General features: G+C 41.5%; 1 protein-coding gene across 2 annotated transcripts in view; it reads left to right on the top strand.

The window, feature by feature from the left end:
- Nucleotides 1–1691: 1691 nt before the first annotated feature.
- DHX35 (DEAH-box helicase 35) overlaps nt 1692–21614 on the top strand; it is a 45577-nt gene continuing 25654 nt past the window's right edge. For both annotated transcript variants that reach the window (XM_054046107.1, XM_054046106.1), the window contains exons 1-10: nt 1692–1751; nt 4182–4315; nt 4698–4790; nt 8789–8866; nt 13487–13591; nt 15297–15358; nt 17180–17249; nt 18093–18152; nt 19493–19605; nt 21355–21451. In XM_054046107.1, coding sequence (XP_053902082.1) covers nt 1712–1751; nt 4182–4315; nt 4698–4790; nt 8789–8866; nt 13487–13591; nt 15297–15358; nt 17180–17249; nt 18093–18152; nt 19493–19605; nt 21355–21451 — 852 coding nt within the window. In that variant the 5' untranslated portion in view covers nt 1692–1711. The remainder of the gene's footprint in view (nt 1752–4181; nt 4316–4697; nt 4791–8788; nt 8867–13486; nt 13592–15296; nt 15359–17179; nt 17250–18092; nt 18153–19492; nt 19606–21354; nt 21452–21614) is intronic.

Here is a 21614-nt window from a genome sequence, read left to right as displayed (position 1 = left end):
ACTCAACCTCTTTTTCTAGTTGGCCAGGTGAAATGAAATCTTGCACTCAGTGGGGTGGCATTTTCTGTGCTTGTCTGCAATGCAATAATGTTTGCATGCTGCATTTGATCAACTCCAAACTTTCAGGGACGGTTGCAGTATCAGTGGGCAGAACCCTATTGCTCTGGATGAAAATCAAAAAACCAGCAGGGAGAAATGGGGGGTGCATAGATCCTCTGGCATCTGGTTAGCAGATTGAGCATCTTCAACCAGTGACTGTGGCTGTAGATCAAAGAACCAGCTGATGGCAGCTTTCCAGCATAGCAATACCCCAATCTCAGCTCTGCTGCAGTTCCTAGTACAGTTTAAACATATTGACACCCTGAATTACTTATCTGCCAGAGAGAAAGAAAAAGGATGGGTTGGAGGTGGGGGGCTGGGGCGTACATACACAGTCCTTGGCATAGGCAAGGGGGCCCATGGAAACCCAAGGGAAGGGGGAATGCAAAAGCTCTAGTGTAACTTGTTTTGCTGGGGGAAATCAGTAAAAGCTATACTAGCAATTTGCAAGTATAAACTATGTCTACACTAGGAGGGTTTGCCAGTGTAGCGATACTGGTATAAAAACACATACAACCCTTTTCTAGTCTAGATTAGGGTCAGATCTACACTTGGATCTGGTCTATACTAGAAAGCCTTATTAGCATAACTATTGGTTAGGAGTGTGAAAACAATCACAGTTGGCACTGAGATGCAAAAAGTTAAAGCTTCATAACTGTTACACAAATAGTCAACATCACACATCAAAAGCTATCAGCTGAATAGCCTTCAATCAAACTCTAACACAGAGATACTCAAATTGAGGCTCAGGAGCTGCAAGTGGCTCTTTGCAGCACACATTAAAACATGGTGTGATTTAATTATTAACCAATCTAAGTTATTAACCAGTCAGGATGCTTTTGGTATGTTATTAACCAATTATAGTTGATAAAAATAATAATACTTGGTCAGTCCCTTTGCTGTGAGAATAATATATATATATATATATATAAAGAAACAATGAATTCACACTATTATGACTTTTGGGTACAGCTGATACGGATTTGGCTCTAGGGTGACCAGACAGCAAGTGTGAAAAATCAGGAGGGGGGGTAATAGGCGCCTATATAAGAAAAAGACCCAAACGCGATTTGGCTCCTGCACCAGGAGGTCTGAGTGAGTGTCACTGATCTAACATGTTCTCAAGCCCCATTTTCCCGACTTGGCCCAGCTGTAGCTTTAAATCATTATTGCTTGAAATATTTTCTCCTAGGTTTGTGCATAGCGAAATCCCCACTTACCGCATTTTACCCCTAAAAGTCCTTCCACGCCCCGCTATTAAAGATCAAGGCACAAAGCCCCTAGGAGCCTGCGCCTCGCCCTGCTCCCCCGGGTGCTGCCGGGCCGCCCCTCAGGGGAGGGGCCTTCTGGCTCCAACCGTGGCGCCCATCACCCTAGTCTCTGGGCGCCTCCTCTGGTGGGGGAGGGAGCGGCCGTGGCCCAATTGCGCCCCCTGCTCCCCTACGACTCAGGGCTGGGAAGGGCATGGCCCAGAAAACAACAACTGCGGCTAGCCCGCGGGACCGATGCTATGGCAACGGCCGGCCAATCGCATAGCTCATCACGTGACACACAGCCCCGCCCCTTGCAGTGGGCGGGGGGCGTCACTTCCTTTTTGACCTTTCACCCCAAGATGGCGGCGCCCGTGGGACCGATGAAGTTTTGGAAACCCGGTGAGGGGCGAACGGGCCCTGGAGGGAGGGAGCCACTGGGGAGCAAAGGCCGGGGATAGGTACCGCCGGTGCTAGTCCTCTCTGCTTCCCCTCGCCGGGACCTGGCCGTGCCGCCCGGCAGGAGCCTCTTGGGCCTCCCCTCGTCCCACCTCCTATTAGCGCTGCCCGGGGCTGGGGCGAAGCTGTTCAGTTCTTACCCTTCCCCACCACAGTGACCCGGAGCTGGTGACTTAATGGTCTGTAACTATTCCCCCTCCCCCAGAGTCTCAGGGTGGGTGGGGCATTTAAGTTCACCTTGAGTTGGCCGGGTTACAGTCCGGGCGCCCCCATCATCTGAGCTGCCGTTCTCCCTGGTCCTGCCTGGCCCCCGGTCAGCGGAGATGCTGAGGGCTGATGGGTCACGGAGTCTGAGCTCTGCTCGTGCAGCTGAGCGTGGGCTCTGGGCTGTAGGGTAAAGGCACATTGGCAAGGCTGCATTGGGGGCGCGGGCGGGAAGCGTGTGCTCCTGCTGCCTGGGTTGAAACTCCCCTGTGGATAAATAGGGTGGTGGGTCTTCAGGGATATCAAACAGGTATCTTTCACCAGCACTAAATTCATGTATACCTCTAAAATAAAATAGAATTAGTCATCTTGTAAACAAGGGACTCCCAACCTTAACTATAGCAGCGCTGCAGCTCTTCTATAATAAAAGCAAAGCAGAGAGCAAATCTAACTGAAATGCAAAACTCTTCCTGAAAGAATTATACCATCTTGTGCTTATGCTCTGTGTTTTGTGTGAGGATCTGAAAACAATTTTATTAGAGAATATTTAAAAAATAAACAATACAGAAAATTTGAAGCGTCAGTTATTGGTCATTGGGGGTAACATACAGAGTATAGGGGTATGTTGGTGTTTTGGGACTGGGCAGCACACATAGTATATACAGACTGCAATGTCCCCAATGAGGGGTGGGTAACCGGTGGGCGGGATCAGGAAACAGTCGATAAGCGGTGAGGGTCTAACACCCATACGGGAAGTAGAGACAGTCATGGGTATAAGTAAGCGGGCTGGGTAATGGGGATGGGGTGACCCTCACGTGGCGGGATTTACTATCACCTAGTGGTTCCAGTAATGCACTTGACCAAAGCAGCAATGAGCTTATGGAAGAGCCAGAATATAGACTAGTTAATAGTAGAGAGAGAGGCAGAAACATTTTGAATTAAAGTAGTCAATTTCCTGGGATATACTGAAGTCTCCTGTGTGTCCCCAATCCCCTGTAGCATGGTCATTGTACAAACACATCGGAAGATCCGGTCCATACACTGAAGATTAACAATGAGAAATGTATACGTTGCTGTAAAATAATCTAAAAATGAGGGAGTCTCCCTCCAAATGGATGAGCCTTGGCAAGTTGAATTAATTTATTTAAATTCAGATGACTACCTGTCCAGTATGTCCAGGAGAGCGGTAACAGAAAACATATGGATGATCGGAGGAATTATTCCCTATCTTTCAGTTGGCATCCAAATGTTATATGATACTGATGTTTAAATCTCTGTCTACAATGGGGATTAAATTCTTATTGGAACCATTTTTAACCTTTCTTTAAACTGGTCTATGTTAAATACAAAATGTAAACAGTTTGTTGAATGTGGATGGGACCTGTCTGTTTAAAAGCAGAATTGAGCAAATATAGTTTAAATCCTTCTGTGGACATGGCCAATAATGTGCAACACAGATCCTACAAAATGAGGGACATCTCAACTGAATAGCAGAGGAGAAAACTGCAGATGATGCATTACCTTAATGAGAAAAATCTTCTCCCTTCCCTCACATGATTGAGCATTTCCAGCTGTCATTAGTTTCCCAGTTACATGTACTGGGAATAAATAGATTTATGAGTTCAATTTAGTGAGTGGCGTGGCTCATAAGCAAGTAGGGTTAAAAGTATACCTTAGAATTAATCTCAATCAAAAAGGTTCCGTTGGAAGACTTATTCTAGCATTGTGTGTTGATGAAATTGATTTTTATTGCCTATTCCTGGTTTTAAATGAATAGAGGCATTCCTGGGAAAAACAGTGAATATGTCAAAAAACTTTTTTTAAAGCAGAAGAAAAGGAAAAAGAGAGGTGTCAAAAGTTAAGGCTTTTGTACATTTCTCATGAAATAGATGTCTCACAGAAGTTTTTAAAATTTTATTTGAAAGACACAGATATATTGTGCCATGTTAGGAGACTTTAAAAAATGGAGATTTACATTTAATTTGGAACAAGTTTCTGTTTGTTAAGCATTAACTACATATGTTTATTATTATTACGTTAGAGATGCTTAACAGCACATGTTAGAAGGCAGAGTTCCTTTTCCTAAAGAACTTATTTGTCTGAGTTAGACTGAGATATGCCAGGCAAATTTCTATCATCCTCCTATTAAAATTGTCTCATGTCATGTAGGCGCAGAAGGTCCTGGTGTCAGTCTCACAGAAGAGAGGCAGAGTGCTGCTGAAAGTACTGGTGTTTCTGTCATCTATAATCCCTATGCATCTCTTTCAATTGAACAACAGAGACAAAAGTTACCAGTGTTTAAGGTATGAAAGAACTTTCTGATATGCTGAATCTCATGCCTGCTGTGTTTCTTTTATAAGTTGTTTTTGATCCTCTCTCTTAAACATAATTTTACAACATGAAAGTGATGTAATGGAAGTCACCATTCTTTTATTTTATGAAATTTATTCTTTGTGTTTACTAGATGTTGGCAAAAGTGAATCTGCTCTGTTTTATTACAACCTTTATGTGGATTTATGTTCAAATATTATATGTTGTGCATTGCATTGATGAAGTTTAATGAATTAATAATTCATACCTTATACTGAGTGTATGTCTATATGTGCATTGCTCTTTGCAGAAATGTATTGAAAATTCTGTTGTACAGATTTGTTCTCCTAACTTGAATATGTTTTGCCCTTCCAGCTTAGAAACCACATCCTTTATCTGGTGGAGAATTATCAGACACTGGTGATTGTTGGAGAAACAGGATGTGGAAAAAGTACTCAGATTCCACAAGTGAGTGTGCATGTAACTTAGCAAAATTGTATTCTTCCAGGAGATCTTACGTAGGATGACAGCCAACTCTTGGGAATGGTGTAGAGACCTTATGGGGCAAGGGTGATACCTTAGGCCCAGTCCTGATATTGCAATGCACTGAGGTATGAGAGAGCCTTACACCTTGTCTCTCCCTTGATATCAGCCAACAAGTTCTGGCATTGACAGAACAAGGAGCAATGGTCTCAAGTTGCAGTGTGGGAGGTTTAGGTTGGATATTAGGAAAAACTTTTTCACTAGGAGGGTGGTGAAGCACTGGAATGTATTACCTAGGGAGGTGGTGGAATCTCCTGGCTTTTAAGGTCAGGCTTGACAAAGCCCTGGTTGGGATGATTTAATTGGGAATTGGTCCTGCTTTGAGTAGGGGGTTGGACTAGATGACCTCCTGAGGTCCCTTCCAACCCTGATATTCTGTGATTGCAACAGCATAAAATCCTTCTGCCACATAACTTATTGGCCTATGTAACAAAGGACCATACTCAGGAATCAAACTTGGGTCCACAATTCCCACTGCAAAAAGCTCCTGCTCAACTAGGAGGCCAACCTTTCTGAAATTTATTACGCCTTCAGAATTCTTTTAAATTCATCACCATTTGTAAAGAAAAAATTTCAATCAGGATCTTTCTAATTCTTTGGTCAAACAGTGACCATCTTTATTTCCTGTACTTCCTTGCCGGAAAATTGTAACATGAATGGGAGAAACATATTTGTATGGCACCTTTTCATATTCCATTAAAATATTAACCTTCTTCGAATGCTTGCACATGTCCATTCCACTTTAGGTGTGTATACGCCTCGAGCACAGTATATGGACATTTTTCTCTCAGTGATGCCTGCCAGGTCAGCTCTAGTGCTCTCTGGTGCCGCGCACTCATGGCGCAGGTAAAAAAGGGAACGGTCAACCCCATGCCCCCCTCAGTTCTTTCTTACTGCCTGTGATGGTTGCTGGAACTGCTCTTCTTGCTACGACAAGCTGTACTCAGAAGTCTTCATTTTTCATCCATTTCCCCTGTTTCTTTCTTCACTACTTATTTATTTTTTGTTTGTACTGTAAATAGCTTTTGTACATAGTTTAGTTGGAGCTTCTTGCTTGTTAGTGGATTTTCATCTGCCCCTGGTGCCAAGGCATGCCTCAGTCACCAGGCTTCAAGTCCTGCGCCAAGCCTATGCCTTTGAGCAACCCGCATGCCAGTTGCTTAAAGTGCTTGGGTGAGGCTCATGTCCGGGACCATTGTCATAACTGCCGGGATTTTAATCCTCGTACGAAGAAGAACCGGGAGACCAGACTGAAATTCCTATTGATGGAAGAGGCACTCAGACCCTCTTCGGAGCCAAGCGAGTCAGACTCGGCACTGAGTACTTCAGCGTCAGTGCAGAGTGCTCCTCCCACCAGGAGGGACTCTCAGTACCATTCCCTGTCACCGGTGCCGAGAAAGAAACATAAGAAGCAGCTGACCAAAAGGGGGCATTCCCTGACTCAGAAAAAGGCCAAGCATGGGGAGCGCAGGAGTGCGACATGAGTCAGGTCACTGCCTTGCCCCCTCTCCATGTGCGGGTACCATTGATTCCATCCTGTTTGCAGGCTCTGTTGAGTCCAGTACCAGATAAGCTGGTGCTGGAGGGACAGCAAGACTCCGGCGTGATCACGGTGTTGGCCACCCTGGAAACATTCATAGCAGCCAGATACTTGCTGGTGCTATTGGTACTGCCATCGCTGGCAGTGCAAGAGCTGGTGTTGGTGGTGTAGGTGGGCAGAAGGGAGCACGTCACCTCAAGCTGCTGCTTGGTACCTGGCCCCTTGGTACCATCTAGGGGGAAACTGTCCCTGCTATCCTCAATGCTGGCCTCCCCACCTTGGCACTGATCTCTGGAGCCGATGAGTACCGCACAGCTATGGTCTCCGGAGGAAGGCTCATCGTCTGAGTCAGAAGTGGGGTCGGATACCCAACAGATGGGTTGCTGTCGGTACCCTCCTGTTCAGACCTATGTGGTGATAGACCTGGACACAGGGGTACCTCCAAGTGCTTGATCCAGTGGGCACTGACCTGTGTCAAGGCAATGGCCATTTTGGAACCCTTGGGGTTTTCCCCTGATGTCAGGGGCACATTCCAGATGCTTATATTTGAAGGCTTCAGAGAGAAGGGTTCCTCCATCCCATCACACAGCACCCGACCTGGACTCCGGTACTGATCCTGGTACCGATACATAGGACCTAGACCTGCGGGACACAGTCGGTGCAGAAGGAGAAGAGGAGGGCCCCTTGCCAGTGCAGGCTTCCTCCTCCTCCCTGGACAAGGCAGTGTCAGAAGCGGGCATGTCACGCCCGCCCCCCCCCCGGACAACTTCAAAGCTCATCAGGAGCTGATGAAGAGGTGGCCTTGAACTTAGGGCTGCATGTGGAGGTAGTCAAAGAATCCTCCCACAGCCTTGTCAACGTCTTGGCTGCGGTAGGGCTGTCTAAAGGGCTGCTTCTCAATTAGGCCATCATGTGACCAGTTAAAGCCTTGTGGCAAACCCCGTCCTCCCTGCCATCCGCCTCAAAGAGAGCTGAGAAAAAGTACTTTGTTCCTGCCCAAAGGTATGAGTACTTGTACTCCTCCTCCCACCCCCCGTTGTGGTCCCTGGTGGTCTCAGCGGCCAATAAAAGGGAGAGACAGGAGCTGCATGGAGAAACCCCTAAGGCGAAGGACTCAGAGACCTATTTGGTAAAAGGTTTATTCTACAGGAGATTTAAAGCTCTGCATATCCAGCCAACAGGCGTTATTAGGGAGATACAATTTTAATGTCTGGGACTTGCTTCCCCAGGAGTCCAGGCAGCACTTCTCTGCACTGGTGGAAGAATGGAAGTCAATAGCCAGGGCCTCTCTGCAAGCTGCTCTGGACACAGCAGACTTGGTAACTAGATCCATGGCCTCAACTGTGGCCGTGTGCAGCTGTTCTTGGCTGCAGTCCTTAGGCTTGCCGACGGAGGTCCAGCAGTCTCTCCAGGACCTTCCGTTTGACAGGACGTCACTCTTCTCAGGGCAGAAAGATGCAAAGCTCCATGGACTGAAGGACTCCAGAGCTACCCTCAAGTCCCTGGGCCTCTACACCCTAGTGCCTTTGAGGAAGCATTTCAGGCCTCAGCAGAGCACCCGTTTCTATGCTTCACCATCCCTCCATGACCTTCAAAAGAAAGCAGGGGTTTTACGTGCAGGCAGCTGCCCCCATACACCTCAGCATCTGTACCTGCTCCAGCCAGATACCTGGGGGGGCTCTAAAGAAAACATTTGATGGGACACCCTAGGGAGGTGCAGGGTCAGCCGGTCCCTTTATACTGGTGTCATGAGCATGCCGCACCAGAGGGTGCTAGAGCCAACCCAATGGGTACCACTGAGGGAAAAATTTCCGGCGACTGTGCTCAAGGCACACATACGCCTAACATGGAATGGACATGTGCAACACATCCGAAGTATAACAGTTACAGAAATTTAGTAGCTGTTTTTTTGTGACAAGTATTATAAAAAAACAACAACCATATTTGCTAAGTATATAAAATCAGCTGTTCTTGCCACATGGCTACAAAACTAGTGAGGTATATTAACTGCTTCAGCATGAGTACTTGACTAATGCTATTCAGACATTTTTCCTGAGACAGGACTACTAAATGAGAGGGGCAGGGAAGGAATCACTAAGAAGAAATACTTACAGTTGTGAATCTTCTCGCTTCTCAATATCTTAAAATGCTTTCTAAATGCTAATATACCTGTGAGGTCGGGGTAGTAGTAGTATACGTATTTTATAGTGGGGTCAACTAATGCACAAAATCTTCGTTTTTTTACTTGCGGTGTCACAGAGAGTCGATGTCAGAACCAGGAATAAATCTTAGAAGCCCTGATATCCAGTACCATGCTTTAACTGCTGGATACATTGTGTCATGTATGACTAATTAATTTCCTGTCTTCAACGTTTGTTTACAGTATCTAGCAGAAGCTGGCTGGACAGCCGAAGGGAGAGTAGTGGGAGTGACGCAGCCTCGCAGAGTTGCTGCTGTTTCAGTGAGTTCTTTCTTTTTTGCTATAAAAATTAACATTGTTGCAGCTTCAAGTTTAAATGATTCTTCTACTGATTCTCCTTAAGCAGAATGTTCAAAAGTTCTAAATTCAATAAAAATTGTACAGTTTCAGATCTGGCCTTACCATAGGAAATTTTTACTAGTCCACATATTGGTTCAGGTTAATTTACTAGCGATTTCCTTTGAATGGATGTATTGATTGTTTGTATCAAGTTATATAACTGAACATTAGTTTCCATTTATCTGTATCACTAAACTAGTGGAGAGACAAGGTGGGTGAGGTAATATCTTTTATTGGATCAACTTCTGTTGCTCTTCTCTGTACTTTTTCCAGTTCCACTATATCCTTTTTGAGATGGGGTGACCAGAACTGGGCACAGTATTCCAGATGTGGACGTACCGGGGGTTTATATAGAGGCATTATGATATTTTCTGTCTTATCTGTCCCTTTCCTAATGGTTCCTAACATTGTTAGCCTTTTTAATCCTTTAGTGACTTGTCTTTCTTGGATTCTTTCATTCTCTCTTGTATGAACTGGTTGCCTTCACTGCTAGTTTGGTAGCATCCCCTTTCTCTGTACCACATGGAATTGTAGGTACCTCAGTCATGTTCCCTTCTTGAGGTCCTCTTTTCTAATGACTATAAACCTAATTTTCACAACATCTCAGAACATATGGGACATTTTGTTTTTGTTGCCCTTTTCTGTATCTTTACATTCAATATCCTTCCTGTAGCAAAGTCCCCATTACTCAATATGGGCTCTTCCTGCCTTTAATAATGCTTCCATGATCATTTCTACTGAGTTGTGCTCTTTTCTTCTGATATGCCCTTGTTCTTCTCTTAACTGCTGCCAGACGTTGCGTTTATGTCCACTGTAGCATTCTCCCCTCAGCCACAATTGTTTTCTTCATCTGTGTTTTGCAGCTTCTGACCATTTCATACACAGACCTCTTTGCTATTCTATATCATGTCCTAATTTCTTTACATTACATTGTATGTGCCACCTGTCAACCTGTACCTATGGTAATATGCTGTCTTAGAAAAATAAATGCTTGGTGGATTCCTGTTGCATTTTCATACTGGATCAGATCATTTATCTATCTAGTCCAGCATCCTGCCTCCAGCAGTGACCTGAGTCTAGTGCTTCTAGAGGGATGCTCCCCTCCATCTTTTCTCTCTCAACCTCCATCTAATATGCCTTCCTGACTGTGTAATTCTGTACCTGACAGACTCTGTATATTGTAAAGATTTATGTTAAATTATAATCTGTGTTCTCAATGGTACCTCTGCTTTTACCCCCTTTCCTTTTAAGGCTCAAAGACTGAGATTGCTTGATTGTAGTTTAGCATATTGCCACAGTGGGGTCTCAAGCTGGGAACACCCTTGAAATTTCTCCTGACTGTCTGGCCATTTGAGGGGGCTGGGAGGCATGGTTGGTGTTATTTATTACTTTGACTGGTTGAAATGGATTTTTTTAAAGAGCACTGTTCATCTGCTCTCCTCACTAGAGGATAGACATTGCCAGAGGGGAAAGAGGAAGTTGCAGAGCTATAAAGGAGAAATAATTTAGAAACTTTAGGACTTCTGTTTGAATTAGCTTTGCATTGTCAGCCCTGGTTATCTGCTTGAATGCTTGGTTTGAGAGAGGAAGGGAGCTGAGAAGATCCCATCTGAAGTAATGGGTTCATGAAGGAATTCATGGAAGAGAGAATAACAGAGAAAATGGGCGATTGAGAGAAATTCATTTTTATGTGCAGGGCAGAGACAAACATACACATGTGGAGATTATTTTTAAAGCCTGTCAAAACAATTTAAAGAGTGTAATTCAAATGACTGTTGAAAACAATGTAATTTTGACCAAATTAATAGGATTAAAATGCACATTGTTTCGTTTTTCATTAAAAGTAGGTGTTGGACAGCTGATGTCTGGGTTCAGAAAACCAATAATATAGAATAGGATCTGCTTAATCAAGATTGGAGCTTTCATTCCTAGGCTGTTGGTTTAAAATGGCCCAAGTTGGTAGTGTCCCATAGTCATTGCCGTCTGATAGTCATAAAGTGACACATGAAAAATATTTAGTCAGTTCACTTCCTGTGTGTCACTATCACAAAATCGCCATCAAAACTAGTTGGTACACAGTCTCGGGAGAGAGGCCAACTATTGGAAAGACCATGAAGACAGAGCTACCCTTTTCCCTCACGAGTGGTTGTCCCAGTTGTCACATTGGCAAAACAATTGTGGATTAGCTTGAATTACTTCTGCCTGTTCTCTATCTGTCCGATGGATAGAAGATTCTATACTCAGAATTTTTTTTTTTTAGCGACATTGTCATTTTATAAGAAATCGGTCAGTGCTGGGTCAGTTGAGGGACAAATGGGAATAATTGATTATTTAATTATAATACTAAACATATTTGCTTAGATCTCTCCTTCCATTTTGCGTCACTTGTATTGTTGGCCTCTGATTCTGCAATTGATAGTGTGCAGCAGGCTGCTGTATGGACCTGTGAGGACACAGCAGTCTGCCTGCGTACTATCAGTTTTCAGACAGGGAGCTTAGACTGCAAGTTCTCTTGGGTAGGGATTGTTTGTTTCTAGGTGTGTGTACAATACGTAGCACAAATGTGCCTCAGTTCTAATTTAAAGATTTTATTTTAAAAGCATTTGTAAAATAGAAGACCAATAGAAATGCATTGACAGTTTATGTAAAATTCCAGTGCAAGCTGTTTTTAATTAAACGTTCCCTTGCAGTGTTTGAAACACAAACATTACAGCACTAAGCACCTGCAGGTGAAACTGAGTGTAAATAGAAAGTGAATTGGGCAGAAAAGATTTTTTTCATCGTCCAAGCTGAGAGAAATGCAAAAAGTCTATAAATAAGTAAATTGGATTTTTAAATTTGTTTTTTAGGTGTTAGTAGCATGCGTAAAGAAATTTGGCTTACAACGTATGATTTTTTAAGTTGATCGTATCTCTTTTTAAACAAATTGGGCACATGATTTCTAGATTTAAGAAAACATTTTCAGCAACTGTATGCACAAATTAGGCATGGGTCTAAACTGTTTACAAATGTGTGACTCATTTTCTGGAGTGGTTACTTTGACATTTTAAGTTTGAACCTTACATTAATGTCTTCAGTCTTCATCAGTAAAAGATTAGGTATCAGAACTGAGCACTCCAGTCCTTCCCTTGGTTTTTGGGCCAACTTAGATCCACCATTGATTAAAATAGTAGTTTTAGAGCAGAACTTGCCCACCTTCCCTACATACATAAACACACACAAATGTGCACATGCTCTCTCTCTCTCTCAAGGTTGCTGGCAACCCCGATGAAATTTTCTGAAATTGGCATATTATAAATAAGGTATAAACTGGAAGTATCCATTAAATGTGTGAAGACTTTTATAATAATTATTACTGCAAAACATTGACTGAAGACATGAAAAAATATTGACAAACCTCATGTCCATATTTACCAGTGTTGATCATGTGGAAAGAAGTCTGGTTGAGCAGCCATGAATGTTACCACAAACAATAAATTACAGGTATTTTTCCATTTATCCCAATAGGAAATTCAGCTAAAGCTGATATTTCAGAGGTTATAAATGTTTGCACCAGACAGGGTTGCTGTTAATTGACTCAGCATGTTTGCAAACATAAAATATTTGTCCTCGTAGAAAAAGACAGTAAAGATGCTGTCCATGTGCATATGATTTTGCAAGCGATAACTTGTTCCTTTTTCATGGCCACCTGACTTGGATTCATGCAGTCTATTGAAATAACTTTTAAAAATTCAGTTTCAAATATTCAAGCGTGTTTTTTTTGGTTAGTGGAGGTTGTTTCCCTCCATTCTTTAGTGCCTTTATTTTGAATTTGATAGTGAACGCTGTAATCTCAGGATTACCGTAGAAAGATTGTATTTTGATTAGCAGTGCAGTTACCAAAGTGCATAGGCCTGGTAATCAAACTGTGGATTTCTGACTCCCCTTTCCCTGTTTTTTCCCACTAGAAGTGCCAAATTACTCAAACTAAAATAATCTAAAAAAATCTTTTATGTGCCCTGTCTGCTGCAAGGTGGTTTAGGAAGCCTCTGCCTCCAAGCTTGGGCAATGGGCTGTGTGTGTTTGTTACTCTGTCCTTCCCTCAGCTTTCTGTCTGTTTTGAGGGGCAGTCTCTTTCCCATGTTTTCCGTTTGAGTTCTCTATCACAGAAGATAGCTCCATAGCTTTCTTAAGCAAAAGCAGAGTGAAACTGATCTGTTTGTTGTTGGTTTCACTGTTATCTACAAGTAAAGTGACCATGTATCCTGTTTTTTTCATCTGGTGTTCTAATAATTTCTTTTGGAAAAACTGAAATGTCATGTTTTTTTTTTTTTAATTTAATTAATCCTACTGTTTTTTAAAGTAACTACAGAATGTTTGTTCAGGACATATTGCTATACAGAGCAGAATTTGAGTCCAGTGGAATCAGTGCAAATGACAGTATTTTCACACTCCACATTTCCTACTCCCCCCGCCCCCCAACAAAGCTATGAAAAGGAGGTGGTTTACAACAGATTTCCATTGTACCATTTCGGTTGCATTGCAAAACCTCTCTTCTCTTAGGTTGCAGGCCGAGTGGCTGAAGAAAGGGGCGCAGTGCTGGGTCATGAAGTTGGATATTGTATTCGATTTGATGACTGCACGGACCCACAGGCTACAAGAATTAAGGTGAAACTTAAGCAGAGTGCCGGTATCCTGAAATGGTTAGCCGAAGCTCTCAAAGTGCATTTGTGAACATTAAGTGAGCTTTGTAACACCCAATGAGTGGAACAGATAGTACTATACCCATTTTGCATATTGTGAAACTGAGTCACAGAATGGTGAATTGCACAGAATAATACAGTGGGTTAGTAGAAGAATGAGGAACAGGCTCTCAGGTTCCTGCCACAGTCATTAGTCACACTGCCTTCAATATTTTTAAAGTTTAATAAAGGAAGTGGTATAGTGCTGTATTAAATCCTTATTTCTGGGATGGTGGGTTAGTTTATTGAAAGGAGTATTTTTTTTTAAGGGATATAACTTGAATTTTCAGTCTTAATTTTGTATTTTTTTTTTGCTCATTGTTAAGGACTTTGTCAGCTTATGTAAGGTTCTTGATTCTATCCTCTTTGTGTGTTTGCATATGCTTAAAATGTTTAAATGGTTATTTAAATCTTAATAAAATGAATAGAACATTATGTTCTATTCTGCTAATACCAGCCGTCACCACTCTAAACCCAAAAGAGCTTTTCAAGGTGGTTATGATCAGATATTGCTCCAATGCTAGTGTAACCTGAGATACCAGTGAAGTGGAAAGGAAGGGCTGCAATGAATTGAAGCTAGGCTATCCTAGCCACCTTAAAGATAAAATTAGACTGAGAGAATGAACAAACTAGCTGAAGGTGACTTCATGTGGGCTGTAGCTTTCTGGTATCCCCCCCTCACAGCTTTGTTCTGTTATCACATTGGGGAATATTGAAATTATTTATGCTATGTGGAGAAGAGAGTTTGTTTTATTTTCTATGGAATAATAACAGTGAATAGGATTTATCTAATACTTTACCTTTATTAAAAGTATTGTCAAAAGCTTGAATAATTCAAAGTAATTTTAAAAAGCAATATAAAACAATAGGAGGACGTGTATTTACAAAACAGTTCTTAAATATTTTTTAGTACTTGGCTGCTTATGGGATTGGTAAGGGAAGAAATATGGAGCCTTTTGTCTCAAAGTCATCAGTTCATATCTAGGTCAGGGCCGTGTCCAACTCATGAGTAAACTGAAAAGGTTTTGTTTCTAAGTCCAGAGTAGCTAGAAATTGTTTTTGTGAAAAGATTGTGGTTTCATTAGCTAAGAAGAAAATGTCCATATCACAAAACATCATCTGTACTCTGATCTGAGCTACCTGACACTTGTTAAGCAGTTTCCTTAGAGGTACCGACAACTGAGCGGGTACAGAGAATGAAGAAGCTTTTCACTCTATACATGTGGCATTCTTTAAGGCAGGTTGAGGCATGATGGCAGGCCAGAATGAGGAACTGCTGTCTTTAGTGCTGTCAGTCCATGTTTTTGCACAAGAACTAACTTAATTTATAAAAAAATAAATATGAATTTCTTACACAAATTTGATCTGCTTATACTTGGATTGATTTGGTGTCCCTTACTTGTAGCTCTTACTATTTTTCAGTACTAGCGTTCAGAAGCACATGTCTGTAGCTGACACTGCAGAGCATGAAAGGCACATAGAAAATGTGTCAAAGGCAATATAAATAGAATTTTGTAATCCAGAATACTTGTTAGTTTCTTACAAACAGGTAATATAAATAGCCTATCCAGCTGAATGTGAGCCTAGAGGTCGGCTATAGATGACTCATTTTTCTTGGTGTTTGATTTTAGTTTCTGACCGATGGTATGCTGGTGAGGGAAATGATGGCTGACCCACTACTAACGAGATACAGGTAAAGACATGTTACATGGAGCAGATCCTTGCTGATGACTGGCAGACCCATAGCAAATGTCTGAATTTTTTTCCAGCTAAAAGGCAGTTCATAAACATCCCAAAGACTGAAGCTGATCTTGGCATTTGAATGTCAGCCTTATTAGGGAATTATAGGAAATAATTTACATGCAAACAGTGCCCCACCTTTGGAAGGTTTCTAAGGTACCCAAGTAAACCTGGGTAACCTAGCCCAGTGGAGGGTTTGCTTTTGTTCATTTAAAGTTGAACATCTTCTCCTCTGACTATGGTCACAAGCAGCCATTGGACAGATGCACCCTCGCTCGTATCTGAATCTCTGCCTCACAGAACCACTATGCAACACAGCACCACTTAGTGCCTGCTTCAGGAGGTCAAGAACCAGCAGCAGAGCTGTGGGAGGAAGCTTGCGTACTGTAGCATATGCTACACTAAATTCAGGAGAGTGCATGAAACAAAGACTTGGCATAAGTACAATTCTGAGCATTTTGTTTCAGTCCAGAAACATTTAAGCAGAGTCAAGAAATAAGCCCCCCTGAAAAATGAGGTTTATAGTAGAAAGGGAAAACACCTACCTTACAACAAGGGTGTACTTTGAAAAAGTCTCTGTGGGTGGGTAGGGAGGCAGTGGTAGAATTCAGTTTAGGTTTGGGTTTTTTTTCAGCTTCTTTCAGCTTCTTTCAGCTCAAATCATTTTTTTTCCTTACTGCCATCCCTGCAGACACAATCTGAAAGTCAAGCTGGGTTCATTGCAGCCCGTGCATCAGTAACAATCATTTGCAACCAAAATTTAGTTAATCGTTATTATCCACAAACCAGAATAGAATACAGCTCATGCTTTTATAGCTGTGCTGGCTTTGCAGGGTCAACAAGAGTAAAAACTTGTTTTGGCTGGTTGACTAAAGAGCTGCAGTTTTTAATATAGTGACTTTTCAGAGCAGAACTGCACTTTCACTGCGTAAACTGAGCTACTGAGAAGATGGGGCAAAGGAAAACCAAAATCATAAGAGGAAAAGCAGCAGACCACGTCCCTAATGCAAAAATAAATGTTGCTGAGAAGCATCTTTGGATGCAATGGCTTTGTTAGTAGGGATAAATGAATCTCTTGGAATTTGCTGTTCTGTTAACGTCTTACTCTTGTTTGGGTTTGCTAAATTAGTTTGCAAATCATTTTGTTTGCTAATTTAAACCCACGCTAATTTAAACCCCTCAGGGTTATCACTAAAAAACTAACAAAATCCGTAGTGCCAGGAAAGTCTGTATTGTGTATTAAGGATAGAAGAAATTCCCTCTTGCACCTCTTCAAAAAACTAGCTGGCATTGATGATGCTTAATATACAGCCTGTGTTCTATTTCCCCCTCCTGTTTCTTTTCCCTCCCCACTTCATTCCATGTTTCAATCTTTATTCTCCCTCCCCACACACATACACAGGATTGTTTTTTCTCTCTCTGCTCCTCTTCTCTCCACAATCTCACTGAAGTAGAATGTGAACAGTAACATCTGAGTAAATCTTCAAACCCATGATATTCAAGAAGGTTTAAAATGAGGCAAAAGAAGCTTGCCTATCCCTACTTGTAATGCCTGGTGTTATGGTTAGTAAATTAAAGCGTTATCACTGGTAATTTGCTGCATTTCCCTCTGTTTTTGAGAGGATTTTAGTTACAAGCATACGTTGACTTTAATGAGTGATGTGCCTAAAATTCCAGGCACTTCTCTGAAAGTGTAGGGATTTTGAGACAGGATGTCTTGGTTCCAAAGGCAATCAGATCTGATCATTGAAACCTTGTCTTTCTGCTTTAACAGTGTCCTCATGCTGGATGAAGCCCATGAAAGAACCCTGTATACAGACATTGCCATCGGTTTGTTAAAAAAGGTTATTCCTCACTAGCTTCCGTATTTAGTTTTTGTTTTGATTTTCACCATTAATCCTTTAATCCTGCTGCACGGCTTGGTGGCCCTGTTGGAAAAAGTTTCATGAGCAAAGGTTTATAATGCATCTATTGGTCTAAACCCTCTCTTTATACACAGCTTTCTGCCTTCCCCAGCTGGCGCTCAGGTTCCACCCTGTTGCCTCCACAACACATAACTCCTCTTTTCTTTTATCCCACATGGGCGTAAAGTAAATCTGTTTCCATGGCAGCTGATAGTGCTTCCCTATGAGTGATCTGGTATGAAGTGATTTGTATCCTTGGAAATACTTTCTCCTGATTTTTCTGGCATGAGGAATAGGATTACCAAGATCATTCTGGAACAGGCACCAGTTAGCCTATCCCAGTGTTTGAAAAAAGTCTTGCACAGTCCTTGTTGGATGAGCTTTAACTCATTCAGTTGTTTTGTGGCTTGTTAAGTATTTGTAACTAAGGGTAGGTCTACACTTCCCTCCGGGTCCGGCGGTAAGCAATCGATCTTCTGGGATCGATCCCGGAAGTGCTCGCTGTCGACGCCGGTACTCCAGCTCGGCGAGAGGTGTGTACGCGGCATCAACGGGGGAGCCTGCCTGCCGCGTCTGGACCCGCGGTAAGTTCGAACTAAGGTACTTCGAATTCAGCTACGTTATTAACGTAGCTGAATTTGCGTACCTTAGTTCGAAATGGGGGGTTAGTGTGGACCAGGCATAAGAGTTACTGATGGTCAAGATGTTGTAGGACATCTCATGTCTGTTAATCATTCCTGGGTGAGTGGCATTTCTCCATTAATTTCTTACTGTCTGTCTTAGATTCAGAAGAAACGAGGGGATCTTCGAGTGATCGTAGCATCAGCCACACTGGATGCAGAGGTACAGTTTACGAGTTTGTTTTAAAAATTAAGTGAGCTCAAGTGGAAGTTTCACTTCTAGCGGTAAAGACATCTCGTCCTACATGGTCTGCTTATCTGGAGAATTGTCTGAATGGTGGTGATGGGCAAAAAGAACCTACAAGTAGTGAAATAGCTGTGTTTCTATTTCTTTGCAGTTTTGTTTATGTAAGCTCATTTTTTGGCAGGTTATTTTAATATGAATCAGTTTCTGTCATGTATTTGTGGCTATTTCTTTCCTAAATGGCTGTTTTTATTTAAAGATGTTCCTGCTGCTTAATCTAGCTTGTTTCCTATCTAATAAAACCAAAATACTTAAGCCCTATATTGGTGATGACAAATTGACACAATCATTGATTATTAAAAATGTAAGATTATTAAATGATCTTCTGCAGTAGAACCTTACTATTTCTCACTAGTAACTCAACAGCCCGTTGAGAATTATAGAATTTAGCTAATTAGCAAATAAACACAAAGTAAGACTAATGCATCAAAAAAAATCTATATTGTTCATTTAGCATTTAAATTTAAGTTAGTGCCGATAATGTGCCATACTTGGTAATATTCTACATGTATATTGGAATATATTTTGTAAAAGTATGAGATAGCATTACAATACTCCATTCAATCTTTGAGGAGTTGTATACTATCAAAAAAGTGTTAAATTTCAAATATCTTGTAGGGAAGAGAGAGACATATTAGCCATGTATTTATATGTGACTTATATTGTATCTAAGTATATACATTATATTTATATACAGTATATTTGTTACACATTTGTTATTAAATGGATATATTTTGAAACCTTGAGATATAGTTAACTGCAATAATTACGGAATCCCTTATGATAACACATATGTAAGCAATTTAATATATTAAATTAATCCATTAATAATTAACATGTTTTAATAAATATAAATCAGTTCCTTTCCGAAACACTTTAACTCTGATTTTTAAAAAGAGAGATCCATGGTCTGCATGTGCTTGATTACTGTGACTGAGTGTGTAAATTGTTAGTTCAGCTGTAGGTGTACAAAAGTGTGCCCATAATAACTACACAACAGAGTTCTAGGCAGGGATTTCCAAAGGGTCTCAAGTGATTTAAATACCCAACTTCCACTGAGACTCAATAGGATTTGGGCACCAAAACCCTAGCCTTAATTTTAAAAAAACAAGGACTTCAACTTTATTAAAATAACAAATTGTCAGATTTGGAAAGATGCAGGTGACATTAACATGACATTCTTCAGTATTCTCTGGGGTCTGCCTCAGTTCTTTCAAAAACTGACTTAAAATGGAAAAATTTTTATTTGCTTTATCAAGAAATTTAGAGATTTCTTCAATCAAAATGAGACCAACGACCCCAGTAGGGATACCAGCATGATCCTTACCGTGGAAGGGAGAACATTTCCGGTGGACATTTTTTACATACAGAGGTCTGTTCCTGTTTAATCCTTGTAAGTGATGACTAGAGAAATATGCACCTATGACTTCAGATTACCTAGTTAGTGTCTGGGGAGTTCTCTGGGGGGAATTCAGTTATTAAGGGGTCTTCAGTCATGCTTTCAAAATATTACTACATGGTTTCGGTACTAACACATTAAGGTTGTAAAACTGAAATTGTTTTGCAGTTGAATGCGTCTTTCTCCTATTTTGTGAGCATCAGGAGCAGACTTCAGTGGAGAAGGGCTTCAGGAACCTTCCCCTGTTCCCTTCTCCTCTGGACAGACTTCAGACAAGTGCTGCAGGGACTCAGTGGCATCTTCATGCTTCTCCTTCCCGTGAGGGTGCAAGCCCAGTGTTATTTCATTATTTACCTCCCCTCCCTCCACACAAGGGATATGGGCAAACCTGGCAGAAGCTTCGTGCTCCCTCTCCTCCACAGAATGGGATGGACAGGTCTGATGGCAGCAGTCAGCTCTTTTACCCCACGCGTATACAGTGCTTAGTTTGCATTTTTGTTGATCAAAGAACTGTGGGTGTGATCGGTACATTGTCACATATTAGTGAGTTATGTACCCCTCACCCCAATGCTGTTTGCTCCAGATGCTATTGGGGGATGCTTAAAATGAAACAGTAGTAATAATGAACTGCAAGGAGAAGAACATCTAAGAAGTAAAGGAATTGCTACTTAAATCTAGGTAACAGTGTCATCATGCACCATGCTGGGGATGAACTACTGCACCTTCTAAGCATCATCACCACTTGTGCTGCATTTGGGTTTTATCTAAAGATCTCCCATTCAACTAATGGCCATCCCCCTCCTTGAGCACATTGTGGCCTGGCTACAATGACGAGACATACAGTCTAAGTTACAGACAAATTGGTGGGTCTGGATTTTTGGTTTTCCCTTGGTTTGCTTTGAAAGAAATGTGTCTAGCCTCTTACAAATAAGTCTTTTCTCAATAATGTCTAAATTCTACAGGTGAGTTACACACCTCTGGGTGAGAAAAGGTTTCTAAAGGAAACCCGGGCAGGCCCTTGATATCAGTGGGGTCACTCAGATAGCAGTCCATTACGATCAGATGTTCAAACAAGCCTTCTAATTTATGCACCTCTCTCTTTGAGTACCTGTTAACTCACATTTGTACAAACATGCCTTGACATGTTATCACATTTAGTATGGGAAAATGTCACTCTTCCTGCATGTAAATGAGAGCATATCCAAATTTTACAATGGTCCTATAAAATAAAGCCTGTAGAATATTAGGAAATGGAAATGCTTATGGTCAGATTTTCAAAAAATTTGCATACAAGACTTAGGCAATTAGGAGCCTTTCTGAGTGCATTTGCAGTAAACAGTTTCACCATTGTTTGAAAATTTAGCCCATAGTATTTGCACTAGAATTTCACCTGAGTGAGTTGCTTGTCATCTGTTAGGAAACAAAAATATTTAAAATATTGCTTTTTATGTATACTTTTACTATAAAAAGCATCATACATTTTTGTAAAAGCTTATGATAGTATGAAGGGAACAAATGGGATGCTTCTGATTTGGTGGATATGGGATACAGGAAGGCCCAAGGGTTGACTGGTTAATTTAATGGAGATACATAATGAATTAAATGAACACATGACTGATTTGTAGTGTCTATGCAAAGTTAAGTTTGTTCCTTTCTTACTAAAGAGAGAAGATTATATTGGTCCATGTATTTAAGTCTTGGTTGGTTGTTTGTTTTCCACAGCCCTGTTCCGGATTATGTCAAATCAGCTGTGGAAACTGTGATGAAAATTCACCAGACAGAGAGTGATGGAGATATATTGGCATTTTTAACTGGCCAGGTACAGACAAAAGGGACGCTGTTCTTTTTTGCTTAAAGACTCTACTTCGATGTATGCTGGAGTTTTCAAAGCACTCATCCTTGGTATAACTCTGCTTCCATTAAAGGCATTGAAATGAATGGAGCAGGGTTAGGTCAACGCTGAGCCCTTCTGAAAATCCTAC

This window comes from Malaclemys terrapin, chromosome 12 (assembly GCF_027887155.1).
Source record: "Malaclemys terrapin pileata isolate rMalTer1 chromosome 12, rMalTer1.hap1, whole genome shotgun sequence".
In the NCBI taxonomy this organism is placed as follows: domain Eukaryota; kingdom Metazoa; phylum Chordata; order Testudines; family Emydidae; genus Malaclemys; species Malaclemys terrapin.
Note: the sequence above shows the minus strand (reverse complement) of the source record. Positions and strands in the feature narration are given on the sequence as shown.